The 15,276-nt window shown below is 35.7% G+C and overlaps 1 protein-coding gene, 1 long non-coding RNA gene and 1 pseudogene across 2 annotated transcripts; all 3 read right to left on the bottom strand.

Moving 5' to 3' along the window:
* Positions 1-7,260: 7,260 nt before the first annotated feature.
* LOC106341731 (cell division cycle 20.2, cofactor of APC complex-like) lies at positions 7,261-8,485 on the bottom strand. The gene is made up of 2 exons (XM_013780434.1): positions 7,813-8,485; positions 7,261-7,655 (listed from the first exon to the last, which is right to left on the bottom strand). The coding sequence occupies exon 1, from the start codon at positions 8,483-8,485 to the stop codon at positions 7,850-7,852; it is 636 nt and encodes a 211-aa protein (XP_013635888.1). The 3' UTR covers positions 7,261-7,655; positions 7,813-7,849.
* Positions 8,486-10,484: 1,999 nt separating this feature from the next.
* On the bottom strand, positions 10,485-13,219 carry LOC106341736. Its single transcript, XR_001269754.1, has 9 exons — positions 12,711-13,219; positions 12,353-12,626; positions 12,003-12,256; positions 11,807-11,888; positions 11,609-11,727; positions 11,357-11,520; positions 11,158-11,209; positions 10,919-11,070; positions 10,485-10,830 (listed from the first exon to the last, which is right to left on the bottom strand). It is a non-coding gene; the product is annotated as an uncharacterized LOC106341736 (long non-coding RNA).
* Positions 13,220-14,939: 1,720 nt separating this feature from the next.
* Positions 14,940-15,276, bottom strand: part of LOC106338118 — a 15,048-nt pseudogene continuing 14,711 nt past the window's right edge.

The following is a 15,276-nucleotide window of genomic DNA, read 5'->3' as shown; positions in this document are numbered from 1 at the left end:
AGCTCTAATCTCGGATGAACCACAAAAAGCTATGTTTCACGCATTATCGAAACCAAACTCGAAAAACACAAACCAGATCCAACTAAACCGGCCCAAACTAATAACCTATTCGTTCTAAATAAACCAAACCGACCCACATGCTTTATGGGATGCATACGTGGACAACCTTAGAGCTTCTCAAACCTTAGTTTCTAGGTAAAATGTTCACTTAAAAAATCATAAATTAAGTAAAATAGGAAAGAGAAGGACGTGAGGTTCTCTGCAAACACTTTGCAAGAACTTGTTAAGATATTACATATTTTAATAAAACTAAAACATTTACAAACGTTTTAATTTTTCTTATAAAAATAAGGCGTTGTAAGACATTTTTTATAAAGTTTATTTAACGTTTTTATCAAAAACTTTTATAAACTTTTATTTTTATAAAGTTTACAAATTTTATTTTTAATAGAGTTTATAGTTCGATAGGGCGATCACGAGTGAAGCGTGATTTGTGTGCCATGGTTGTATCCTGGGACTCCAGTTCGTACAGTCACGTCTTACTAACAGAGCAATTATTTAGAGTTAAGGAAATAGATTATATCTCGACTCTATGTCCGTTTGCGAATACGATTTCTTATCGTTCTTGTATTCGTTTTTTACAATCGTCTATTTTCCTTAACATCGCTTTTATTATATCGTTTATGTCAGTCCGGTTTTCTGGCTTCTACAATCTTAACTTTAATTTTGCTTTCTATCTAAAGCGTTAATCCGGTTGAAACGATTTATAAAACGGTGTTTCAAACCGTGTTTGCGATTTGCTTTCTAGCACCTCCGCGAAACGTTTGTTACTTATCTCATAAACGGTTTGCGTTTTGCTCTGTAGCACTACCGAAAAACGTTTATTGATATATGATTCATAGAAACCTTTTCTGGTTTTATTGAAACGATGTTTGTGATTTGCTATATGCTTATCCGCGAAACGTTTCTTTGTTCTTCTGTAAACGTGTTTGTGATTTGCTTTATAGCATTTCCCCAAAACGTTTCTTATTTATTTCATAACACTCTGCGGATTCTTTTCTAGCATTATCTCAAAACGTTTTTGATACATTCTTAAAACGTTATTAAAATGATTTTTTTCCACGAATGCTTATAAAGCGAGTTTGTGAGACAATCCAAAAGTCTACACAAAACGGTTTCTGTGAACGTTTTTCTAAGCGAGTTTGCAAAACGTTTTTGCAGACTGACATCGATATGATTTGGTTCAAACACCAAAAATGACCATTGATTTTAAACTATTATTTTCTTTAAAATAATATGTTATTTGTTGTTTGGAGTATTAATCCGTTTTCATGTTTTCTCTACAGAAAAATGACGAACGATAACAACACCCCCGTTGACACCACCAATGTCACTCAGACTCCACTCAACGTTGCAGCAACTGATGCAACCATGACAACCGCTGGAGCCAACACAGCATCAACCGCTGCAGCAACAACAACAACTACCCTTCCAGTGGGTAATGATGCTGATGAAACCACGCGCCGTAGCCTTTTCGGTGCTGGTTTTTATCAGACGGGTTCAGTTTCAAGAACCACAAGTGGTCCGGTGGCAGTTCAAACTCCTCCGTCTGTACCTAGCGTGTTCACTCAAGGATTGATGCCAGACAAGTTTGATGGCAAAGGCTTCAAAACGTGGCAGAAGACGATGTTGTTCTTCCTCACAACACTGAAGCTGGACAAATTAATCTAGGAGGACAAGCCCCTAGTTCCTTACGGGATTGATGATGTGCACACTCTCGCAAGTGTTGACATCTTTGTGCATTCCAACTTTGTTTGCAAAGGATACATCTTGGGCCGCCTCATTGACCCATTGTACCGAGTCTATTGTGAGATTCCTACTACGAAAGAGCTGTGGAGATCCCTCACCAAGAAGTACAGAGGTGAAGACGCTGGCTGCCAGAAGTATGTGGTTGCAAAGTTCCATGACTTCAAAATGGTGGATTCAAAATCCATCATGGATCAGGTGGAAGCGTTTCAGGTTATCTGCCATGAAATCGCTGCTGAAGGAATGTCCATCTGCGAGACATTCACAACTCTTAGCTTCATTGAAAAGCTTCCTCCAAGCAATGCAGATTTCAAAAACTACTTGAAGCACAAGAAGAAGAAGATGGGGCTCGAGGAGCTCATCATGAGGCTTTAGATGGAATCCAGAAACTGAACTGCTGACAAGGTCACTGCTCAGGAGCAACATGGCTGAGCACAAAGGCAAAGGAAAGTCACACACCCATTCTCCTGTCAAGCCTTCCAAAACTGTTGCAGCCCTGAAGGCTTCTTGAAAAAAATTCAAGAACAAATGCATTGAAATCAATGCGAATGTGGAGAAATTCAAGGGGAAATGTCACTACTGCCACAAAGTGGAACACAAGACTGCTGAGTGTCAGCAAGATCATAGATGAGAAGCATCAAGCGATCTCACTGAGGAGGATCTCGTTGCAATGGTGACTGAGGCCAACATGGTTGAAGGCGACAACCCAAAGGAATGGTGGTATGACACAGGAGAGACCACCCACATATGTACTGATAGAGCGATGTTCAACACTTATCAGAAAAGCAAGACTCAAGAGAAGCTGTTCATGGGGAACACTGCAGTCTTCAAGATTGAAGGCCATAACAATGTGGTTCTGAAGTTGACATCTGGACGTGAAGTCACTATGATGAATATGAAACATGTGCCTAACATGAGGAGGAACTTGGTCTCGGGAACCTTTTTCAGCAAGAATGGATTCGCCACAAATCTTGAGGCGGACAAGCTCGTGATTAAGAAGAATGGTATGTATTTGGAAAAGGGGTATGTTAAGGATGGACTTGTTACGATGAATGTAATGACCGTCCCTTAGAAAGTTGTAGCTCCAAAAGTTTCAATGAATAAGAAAAAGTCAGTTGCTTATTTGGTTGTCTTTTAATATATGACATGAAAGATTAATGAAAACTACAAATTTAAACAAAGATTAATGAATTTAAATCTAATTCCCGAATGCAAAACAAGTAAACAAAAATGTAAAGTATGCTACAGGCTAAGCTCATAAAAACGCCATCACCTCATGTTGAAATAACTAATAAACCTCTAGATTTAATTCACACCGATTTATGTGATTTAAAATATATACAAACTAGAGGTGGTAAAAAGTACTTTGTGACCTTCATAGATGACTGCACAAAATATTGTTATGTATATTTACTACATAGCAAAGATGAAACCTTTGAAAAATTCAAAGAATTTAAACTCGAGGTCGAAAATCAGCTTAAAACAACTATTAAAGTAGTTAGAAGTGACAGAAGATGTGAGTATGATGGTCCATTTAATGCATTTTGTAAAGAACATGGAATAATACATCAAACTACAGCTCCTTACTCACCAGAATCTAATGGAGTTGTTGAACACAAAAATTAAACTCTAAAAGATATGATGAATGAAATGTTACAGGAATCTGGGTTACCCCAGAACATAGGAAGGGGGGGGGGGAGAAGCGTTGCTTACAACTAATTATATCCTCAACAAAATTCCACACAAAGTAACTGGTAAAACTTCATATGAATTATGTAAAGGTAATTTACCTTCGTATAAATACCTTAAAGTGTGGGGGTGCTTGACAAAAGTTGCGGTACCACCACCAAAAAGGGTCACTATTGGACCGAAAATTGTGGATTGCATCTTCATCGGATATGCACATAATAGTGGTGCATATCAATTTCTGGTACATAAATCTGAAATATCAGACATTCATGTCAATACAGTTATGGAATCAAGAAATGCATCTTTCTTCGAAAATATTTTTTCATGTAAGGAAAAACAATGTTCAAAACAAACTCGAGAAGAAAGAGACAACGACTAAGACTCAGAACCTGAGACAAATGTCAAGATTTCTATAAATGATATTTCTGCAAATAAAGAAAAAGATGAACTTTGAAAGAGCAAAAGAGCTCGAAAGGAAAAAACTTTTGGTAAAGATTTCCTAATGGCATTTTTAGTAGAAAATATTCCAAAAACTTTGGCAGAAGCAATGACTTCACCTGAAGCTCCATTTTGGAACGAAGCTGTTAGAAGTGAATTTGATTCTATCATGCAAATTTATACATGGTACATAACAGATTTACCACCTGGCTGCAAAGTATTAGGAAATAGATGGATAATGACACGAAAACCTGGTGAAAAATATAAATCTAGGCTCGTAGTTCAAGGATTCCGACAAAAGGGAGGCTTTGACTATTTTGATACATATTCTCCAGTAACGAGAATATCAATAAGACTGATGATAGAAATCGCAGCCTTAAGACACCTAAAAATCCATCAAATGGATGTAAAAACCGTTTTTCTAAATGGTGATTTAGAAGAGGAAATTTAAATGAAACAACCTGAGGGTTTTGTCGTTCCTGGACAGGAAGACAAAGTATGCTGACTTGTAAAGTCACTTTATGGGCTTAAACAAGCTCCTAAACAATGGCACGAAAAATTTGACAATACAAAGATGTCAAATGATTTCAAAATAAATGAATTTGACAAATGCATATACTATAAAGCTACCAAAAATGCGTATGTTTTGCTATATATATATGTAGATTATATGCTCATTATTGGAAGCAATAAAAACATTATCAATCAAAAAAAGAACATGCTCAAAGGGAAATTTGAGAATAAAGACTTGGGATTAGTAGATGTAATTCTCGGGGTTAAAGTCATAAGAAATTCAAACGGAATTATCTTAACCCAATCTCATTATACTCAAAAAAATATTAGAGAGATTTAAAAATTACTCTAATAGTACGGCAAAAACTCCATTAGATCCCTAAATGCACTTGACAAAGAATTCAGGTGAAGCGGTTTCACAAAACGAGTATGCACGTGTGATCGGAAGTCTCATGTACTTGACTAAATGTACAAGACCAGATCTAGCGCATGCTGTAAACGTACTTAGTCGATATACAAGTAATCCAGGTCATACACACGGGAAAGCTATAACGAGAGTACTCAATTACTTGCGCTAACCCAAAGATTTTGGGCTTCACTATGGTAAAGAACCATCAGTTTTAGAAGGATACAGTAATGCTAACTGGATATCAGATTCTAAAAACTCAAAATCCACAAGTGGATATGTCTTTACACTAAGAGGAGCAGCAATATCATGGAAATCTACCAAACAAACAGTGTTAGCCAGATCTACCATGGAATCTGAGTTCATAGCCTTAGACAAAGCAGCAGAAGAAGCTGAATGACTTAGAAATTTTTTGGAAGATAATCCTATGTGGGAGAAACCTGTGGAAGCTATACGCATACATTGTGATAGTCAATCAGCTATAGCTCAGGCTCAAAGGAATCTCTACAATGGTAAATCTCGTCACATCGGAAGACGACCATAAAACCATTAGACAACTTATATCAACTGGTGTAATCACAATAGACTACATCAAATCGGCGGACAACCTAGCGGATCCATTTACAAAAGGTTTTCCACGATATGTTGTTGCTAAATCATCAAAAGGAATGGGTTTAAATCCTATAACGAATGAGAATGCTTGATTGCAACCCTACCTATCATGACTGGAGATCCCAAGACGTAGGTTTAAAGAGAAAACAAAATCAAACATAATCTAACCAAAGCACTTGAGACAAAGTAGTCTCTTCCCAACTCCTAAAATGATAAAATTGCTAACAAATGTGAGAAGGATAAGCATAAGCTTTTAATGATTCCATAGCCTCTAAAGCGAAGTATTGCTCAATAGTTTTCATGGTCAATCACCTAATGAGTGTGAAATGGGATCGTTTTTAGGAGAATGAATGCAAGGCTATATTCTTTTAGTTCACTCATGAAAACCAAGAATAGTTTAGGGCCACAATGAACACAATAGAGAACTAAGTTCAACGAGAAAATGAAGCTGCGTTATGCATGTTGTCTCGGTCTACATAAAACACCGGTTGGTCCAAGACATCATGTTCACCTTATGGTAAAGTAAACCCGACAGATATTAGCTATGAGTGGTTCAAAGCTTAAAAATGCCACCAACTCAAACACAGTGAATTTTTCGCAAACACTCTCGATAAGTATGTCTAATATAGTCAGGATTAGAATAAGTATAGTTTTTAGAGTCTATCGAGTCTACATTTATCTGCATATGTTTAGAGTCATTTCTATTCATGTGGGGGATTGTTGGGTCAATTATTTAAAGTCCAAGGCTTAAAAATAATTGTAAATCAGTGAAAGAAATGACCCATTAGTGGACTTATCGATTAAATGAAGAGAAGATTAAGCTTGTCCCATATCGGGGAACAAAAGCTTCTGGGAGTAGTTTATATATGTTCCCATGACATAAGGGTGTAAACGACTCAGGGAGAGAGGGAGGCTCTCCACGCACGCGCCCCTGCTGCCGTCTGGCCGGCTCGGCGTGGGCTTGGGCTTGGGTCTTGGGTCTTGGTGGAGGGCCTCCGGTCCAATAAGATTTTTTAAGCTCAACGTTTTGCCATTCATTTCGGAAAAAAACAACATACAATTTTATTTAAAACGACAAGTAGTTTGTCTAGAAAATAAAAACGTCATGCATTTTATCCTCTCAAAAGTTTTAAACGAGATAAGAGAGAGTCTTGGGAATAAGTTTCACAACTCAACTTCCCTCGATCTCCACGAGATTCTCGCCCACGTGCAGCAGCTGTTGCGGGAAGTGGGTCTTCTCCTTCTCTTTAAATATCGACTCTCCTCCTTCTTCATTTCTAATATTTTTTTTCACATCGAAACCGATAGCAAAAATTCCCTTATCGTAAGTCATAAATACGAAAGTGTTTCGTAGAGTTTATAGTTCGATAGGGCGATCACGAGTGAAGCGTGATTCGTCGGCCATGGTTGTACCCTGGGACTCCATATTCGTACAGTCCCGTCTCACTAACGGAGCGAATATTTAGAGTTAAGGAAATATATTATATCTCGATTCCATGTCCGTTTGCGAATACGATTTCTTATTGTTCTTGTATTCAATTTTTACAATCGTCTATTTTCCTTAACGTCACTTTTATTATATCGTTTATGGGAGTCCGGTTTTTTGGCTTCTACAGTATCAAGTTTAGGTAGTGATTGTTTCCAAGATTATAAGATATTAGGTATTATCAGTGCCATGCATTCACATAATCTAATTTCTTAAAACAAATTATTAGAATAGGTGTGATATGCATACACATATTAGGCTTTGTCGGTTCTTTCTCCGGAAACTGAGAAGGTTTTGGTTTTTGTTTATTGGATGATCAATGGTGAATCCTTTGGGATTCTTTTTATTGACCTTTGTTTATATCATGTAGCTTTGAAAAATGAATCTGTGGCATTTCTGAGCTTTCCGCAACAACAACAAATAAAATTTCAAAAGTAGGCTAGGCTATACTGCTTGTTGATACTTTACCATTCTGCTCTGCCTCCTTTGCCTGTTTTTGGAAACTGTTGCATTGCATCTGGAGTCATTTGTAGACGGTAACTTTATGTGATTTGAGAATATCTCACTCGAATTTGTAGTGATTTGTCCTTAGTAGGTTGGCGTGAAATCGTTTCTTGAGAGTCTAGTTCGCCTGGAAGTTTACTATATACAATATAGTGGACAACTTTGATCTCTGTATGATTGTCGTTCCTTTTATTCAAAGCACTATATTTTTCCATACAGTAACCAAAGTTAGATCTCGAACAAATAAGGAAGCGAGGTTAAACGATATGGACAACTGAAACATATGTTTGACTCGACAATTTTCATTAGAAAACTTTACTTGGAAATACAAGAAAGAATAAAAAATTGAAGGAGATACCTTCTGTAACGATTAATGGCTTGTTGTTATGACAGTTTCAACGGATACGAGGCACGCGAGAAAATGGCTCATGGGCTGCTTTCTGAACAGGTTTTTTGGCAGTCTCTGGCATTCCAAAAACATCCCAAAACCTCAAACTCTCGTCTCCTGCAGCTGAAGCAACGGTAGAGCCATCAGGACTCTGTGTCATATACAGAACTCTTGATGTATGGCCAGTGAGCTCAGCCATTTTCACCAAGGATGGGTACTTCCAAAGTGCAAGGTGGTTCTGAGAAAACCCATGTGAGCTAAGCAACTCTCTGTCATTCTTGCTCCACAACAAAGCACACACTTGGGATCCTGTGTCTACAGAGTTCAAGCAAGCTCCGGTGTGAGTGTTCCAGAACTTGATCGCCCCATCTGTTCCACCACCACCAGTTGCAAGCAAATTCGATTGGAAGGGGCACCAAGCAAGAGCTTTCACGGCAGAAGTATGTTCCTCAAGCCTGTGCAGCCATCTCGAAGACGCAGAAGAGAGATCCCATACGTGAACCACATTATCGTTGCCACCACTAGCAAGCTGCATTCCAGAACCTGACCACTTGAGTCCACAAATCTCTCCAGTGTGACCTCTGTAAGTTCCCACAACATGCGACCTGATCCTGACATCGTTGTTGACAATCTTCCCGTCCATTATTTGCATTAACAGAACAAAATACAACATAGTTGTCCCTTCAATATAATAGCTTCCAAGTTATCTCTTTAGTATAATTTTTTTCATAATCTTAAAACTAACTCTTGATTAAGCAAATTAAACCCAAAACACAATTTAAAAGTTTAATTGAATTTTAAAATTTTTAATAAAAAGGAAGAATTGTTTTAAAAACGTTAAATTTAAAAGTTTAATTTTTATTAAAAATTTTAATAAAACTAAAAATTTACAAATGTTTTAATTTTTTAATAAAAATAAGACGTCGTAAGACATTTTTTATAAAGTTGTATTTAACGTTTTTATCAAAAAAAATTATAAAATTTTATTTTTATAAGGTTTACAAAGTTTATTTTTATTAAAAACGTTTACAAAATTTTATTTTTTATTTTTTACAAACATTTTTAAAACGTTAAAATTAAAAATTTTAATTTTATTATACAGTTTAATTAAAAGTATAAAACTTTTTTTAAAAAAGTTTAGTTAAAAGTTTAATAAAAAAGAAAAGTGCATACACGTTTTATGGAAGTTTGAATATTACAAATATTTTTTTTTGATATTTTTTACAAGGCAAATCGACCTATACATGTTTTAGAAAAGTTAGGGTATTACAAATATTTTTAGAATATTTTCAAAACTAAAGTTTTCATAATTTTCACCAAAATCAGGTTTTTTTTTTAATTTTTACATTGCACTTTTTACACTACGTAGAACCAAAACAAAAATCTCATAAACAGATTCTACCTCATGTAGCCATTTGAATAGTTTCTAGATTTTACATTCATAGAATTTTAAAATACTTCATAAAAGTAGAAATTGCATTCGTAAAAAACCTAACTTTACAATTATTAGAATTTGCATTCCCAATATTTGGGAGTTTAATTAAAAGTAGATTGTTTGTTCTAAAAAAATAGATGATCTTGTTTAATGTGGAATTCAATTTCTACTAACCCATTTTCTGTAGAAGACGAAATTTACTTTTAGTAGAATGTAATTCAAATTTTAATTTATCAAAATTTTCAACAAAAAAACAAATTACCAGTTTGTGCATATGGGTGTTTTATCAATTTTTTTTTATTTTTTATAATTTTTTGATTCATAAAATTATTTATTTCATTAGGTTTTATAAATGGAAAGAGTAAAAAAAACAAAAAAAATGGATTTAAAAAGTTTTATACCAAAGAGACAACTATGATGTTTTTTGTTTCGTTTAGACAAATTCCCAATTAATTATTGGTTAAGTTAAACACCATCACATGACCCATAGGAGGGGTGGAGCGGAGGAGGGTCTGTGAATGCGGTAGTCGGTAGATCTCTTGAAGACTCACCTTTCAAAATGACAGCCGGTTTTATTGATACTAGGTGCGGAGCCAGCTCGGGGATGTTGACAATAATTTTTGTGATTTCTTATCAATCGTTGAGAGGCTGAGATTCTTAGAGAGAAACGGTTCCTTAGACGTCAAGTTAATAGGGTTGCATGAAATGTTGGCGTTGCAGTAAGAAATGGGTGGAAATTACACGGACTTTTGAAACAGTTACGCAGTGTGTGTCGTGATACCCATTCTGGAGGGTGGGAATATGTTGCTGCAATGGGTCCCTTAAAGGAAAGATATAAGTTAGCTGGTTCTATATTTTAGTACATGGTACCTTTTTGCTTGAATTATTGGTTTTTACTTATAGTTGATTAGATGATGAGGTAAGAGTCTGCCTTATTGTAGATTTCAATTTAATTGTAATGTACGTTTGTGTGCCATTTCTGTGTTTTTATTTAGTAATTTCCTGACTTTTATTTTGGCTGACTAATTGAAAGTGTATATTCACTATGTTTATATATGATGTTGATATGTGTAGTTTTTTAATATCTATATTTTCGTAAATGCATGTAAAAAGACTGAACGTCTAGGCGAGCGGCATTTGTAGTTTGGTTAAGGTTCAATCTGTATATGTGCTGCTGTGTTTTTTTTTGTTATCTAGCGTACTAAATATTTTGTCAACTGGCCCTTTTTATATTAAATCTTTAAAACTGTTCTCCTCATGGAATTAGTTAGCCGTAAATGGCCAAAAAAACCTGGAAATTTGAAAAAAAAATATAAGAGTCTCAAATAGGAAATGCAAAGTAGGTCCTGAAATTGTAAAGACACAGAAGCAGACTTGGGTCAACACTTAACAGCTTTGTAATTTCAATCGCGGGGGCGTTTACGGCCACCCTCTTGGTCTTCAACACCGGATGGATATGGTTCATTGGCTTTACCACCAACTTTGTAGGTGACAGATGCGGATGGTTCACCACCTTCCTCTTGAACAAATGATGCTTCATTGGTATTGAAAATCTGTGCAACAGTTCCACTTGTGTTAGTTTGATACCTCGGGTTGATGTGATTAAGTTGATAGAGTTATGAAAACTATATATTTTCATACCTCGGGTTGATGTGATTCACGATTGCAAAAACAGTGAAAGTATGGTGGTTCGGGGTGAAATTTAATGGTTTCACACATATCTGAAATACAAAATATTTTCCAGCTAGTTCTTTCAGGCATTGTGGGAGTTCCACACCGCCACCAACATTCATCTGCAGTTGTAGCCATGTTTAGGCAAGTACAGAGCTTTGCTGACAACTGGATATGATCAATTAAGTTGTGTTAAGAAAATTACAAACCTCATCTAGAGTCAGAGAAGCTGCCTCTTGCTTAGTGAGTTTAAGAATCTCTCTGTCGAACACCACAAAATAAGCATTATCATTTCCATCATCAACCAATAACTCAACACAGTACTTGGAATAAAGATTGGCATTAAAAAAAGTAATGATAGGAATTGTCTATTATTTTATGCATTTATAATTTGAAAAAAATACTCACTTTATAACTTTGGTAACGTTCGGATTAACACATCAGTTGCAATGGAGAGAAGTCCCTGATTTGTCAAGCTCCCTGCTGCATCCAGAGCAAGAGACAAAAGACCAGCCATTTTGTTGCAACACCTCAACAACCCGAGCTTTGCAAATAAAATCAGCTTCATGTGTCTTCACCAAGGCAAGAGATAAACTGGTTAATAATTATTATCTGAAACTCAAAACACATTTTTAACTTTCTTGGAACCAAGAATATTACCTGGTCGTCAGAATTGGAGATGAACTTGTTAAGATCTCCTATTGAGACAACTTCCTTTTTTTATCTCTTCGTCTTTGGTATCGATACATTGGAAAACTTCTCCAACTGAGCCTTTTAAGCTGGAACCAAATGGCATAATACGTCAAGTAACCACAAGACTAATTATTAGTTCAACCGAAACATATAATGAGTTGATACCTGGCTGTGAACTCTGTGATGGCTTGAAGGACTAGGTCAAAATAAAATTTCGTTGCTGGTGTTGAGTTGAGGTATAGGTTACCTGCGGATTGAAGGCTGTTCGTAATTCATATGGTGGAACAACCTTAAATCACGCATAAGTATATCAATTGACAAACAATGTTCAATATGATGTCTGAGTTAACAGTTTACAAACCTCCAAATATTTCGGGATTCACAGTAGTGACCACCATTACAGACTCTGCCCTATCACCTCAGTTGAAGAGACCCCTAAAAACTGCTCCTTCATCATCCCACAAAGATGCACAACCTCCCTCTTGTTATGGAAATTGAAATAATTCATGGTTTTGGTTACTTACGGTTCAATCATGAAACGAATAACAACTTGACTCATCACTGTAGCGTCCTTCAGGTCCAAACATTGGACAGATTGAAATTGCCCAACAACAACTGCGATGTGATGAACAAATTGAATTAATGCATTTTTTATCCACAACATATAATGGCGTAAACAATTAAAAACCAAACTTTTACAGAGTAACAAACCAGGGAGTTCTAAATTAGTGTTAGCGAGAGCTTGAAGAGGATCAAACTTCCGCAGCATGAATTTCTCTAGGTTGATGACGAGAGCATTCTCGATTACTTCATCAATGGTGGTTTGGGGTATGAACCGGACCACGAAAGGGTGTTCCGTAATCTTTTGCATATTTGTACATCATGCAACTTCAAATCCTGAGACCATCCTGACTGAACCTGCTCGCAAAGACGGATGGTAATAAGGGGCGCAGCCAGCAGGAATGAACCCACGTATCACCGATTTCTGCAATTAGAGATCTAAGACTTAGATCATCGGCTTTTTACAAAATAAAAGATAGAAAGAAAAAAACGCTTCTGGTTACAATACCTTCTTATAAAGGAGGAGTAGAGTGATTCCCGTGAATTCATCTTGTTTCTTGATGTTTTTCGAGTCCAAAAATGGAGGCGACGACAACCAATGGTCTGGGCAGATCTACCGAGTCGGAGAGCGTCGAAGGCGGAGTGCACGATAACAACATCGAAGGAAGACATCTCTGATAAACTGACAGTGATTCTGAGGGTCAATCATCCTCATAAGCCGCTCATATCTATAGATATCAGATGAAGGAAATAGAGGAGTCAACATCATGACTGGGTTTAATGTGATTAACAATGATTCCCGAATTAAAAGCAATACAACGAACCTCAGAGGAGGTGAAGAGATAACGTCAGGGGAGGTATAGAGATAAGAAGAGAAGAGGTAGTTTCCAGATCATGAAATGGTAAAACGGCGGTTTGAATTCTGTAAGGAAGGAAGGGAACGATGAAGCCTTAATCTCGGATGAACCACAAAAAGCTATGTTTCACGCATTAACGAAACCAAACTCGAAAAACACAAACCAGATCCAACTAAACCGGCCCAAACTAATAACCTATTCGTTCTAAATAAACCAAGATTAAATGGGACCCACATGTTTTATGGGATGCATACGTGGACAGCCTTAGAGCTTCTCGAACCTTAGTTTCTAGGTAAAATTTTCACTTAAAAAAATCATAAATGAAGTAAAATAAGAAAGAGAAGGACGTGAGGTTCTCTGCAAACACTTTACAAGAACTTGTTAAACTGCCACGTGTCCTTTTGTTATTCATCATTTTTTCAAAAGAAGTTGAACTTTAAATGTTTATTAAAAAGCAGTAGAATATTATTTACTTATCACTAGTGTTTTGAAACCCGACCCGGACCCGCGGTTGAACCGGTAAATCGAGTGACCCAGAAAAAATCTGGTTTGGGTTTTGTGAAAACCCCTATATTTAGAAACCCGCAAAACCCCGCAAAAATTCAATAAAACCCAGAAAACGATACCGGTTGAACCACCGGTTGAACCAATAAATAAATTTTTTTTTTAGTTTTTAATTATTTTTTTAGATAATTTTTTATATTCTAAATTTCCAATTAACAAATTAGGTGATGATTAAAAAAAAGAGTTAGGTTTTCTCTTTTCAGTCTTATATTTGTGATTTTTAGATTTTGACGAAGATTTCACTATGCCATCTGAAGAAAATGAAATGAACGATGGTAGAGAGAACCAAAATTAGTTGATGTTATTTGGTGTTAGTTTATTTTCGTTATTGATAATTTATTACAATGATCTTTTACTTTTGGTTTATTTTGTATTTAAAGTTTAATTTATTATTCACATTAGACATTTAAATATTCATTTACCTTGTTAGAGAAAATTTTAAATAGTCTAAACTATTTTTTGATATTTTGTATGTCAAATGAGAATAAAAATATAAAAAACTAAAGTTAAGTATTTTTTAAATGTTTTTAAACATAAATAATATACATATCCAAACTATTATTTTATTTTTTAAAAAACATTTACAAAATATTAAACTTTAGTTTCTATATTTTATTTACATAGCTGATATATTATTATATAATAAAATTAATTTATTTATTAACCCGCGATTCATCCGCGGTCGACTCAGTGACCCAGCAACCCAGTAAGTCGTCCGGTTCAGTGTCCGGGTCGGGTTTAAAAACATTGCAAGAACTTCAAATTAGTATACTAACGGATAAGGTTGCCCTTAGGAGAGGCAAAAGTGCCTCATTATATATATGATTTATATTGCATGTTATTTAAGTCTTTTGAATTTTAAGTTGCAAATATTGCATCCAAACTATACTTCTTTTAACATCTCAAATATTTAGATTTTCTTGATGTTATGTATTTTGTATTGAAATGCAGCATCTAGATGCTAATACAATTGTATCCAAATGAACAATATCTAAATATTTGCATCCAGATGCAACATCCATCATAAAAGACGAACATGGCCTTAACCAACATGCAAACTATTACATCTCTTAAGAATCAGTGTTTTGGAACAGATTGAAGGCGGTCAGATTCAAGAGCGATCTGAGTTTAATATGTTCATATATTGATCAGAAACCCATCATCTACACTAAACTAGCATGCCTGGATTCTCGATCTGAACAGTAACAAAGATAGTCTAGTGATTGTGACTTTGTGAGGAGTGTATAGTTCATATGAGATTTACTCTCACGTGTTCATTCTTGAAAATAATTGATTCTAAGGAAAAGCTATAGCTCTTAGTGCGCTACAAATGCAGCTTTCCGGTATTCTGTAAGTGCCCATTGTGGGAACCGAAATTCGCACTGTCGATTTCCGTTTAAATTAGGAAAGTTAGGAAAACCCTAATTTCCCAAAGCTCCCGGATATCTGTTAAACCACACGTCAAGCAATCAGAACACGCAATTAAAGACGAAAAGAAATAAGAAATCGCTTTTAGAGCTCTTGTCCGATGACTCGCGTTTCCTCCGCAAAGCTTTTCGTAAAGAAGAATCTATTTCGAAAAGTATTTGTCAAAGAAGGTTTCTAAGTTTTCTTCTTCGGGGATTTGGACGTTAACTTCGTCGCAACCGTTTT

Source organism: Brassica oleracea, chromosome C4 (genome assembly GCF_000695525.1).
Source record: "Brassica oleracea var. oleracea cultivar TO1000 chromosome C4, BOL, whole genome shotgun sequence".
NCBI lineage: Eukaryota > Viridiplantae > Streptophyta > Magnoliopsida > Brassicales > Brassicaceae > Brassica > Brassica oleracea.
The sequence above is the reverse complement of the archived record's forward strand: the minus strand, read 5'-3'. Positions and strand labels throughout refer to the sequence as shown.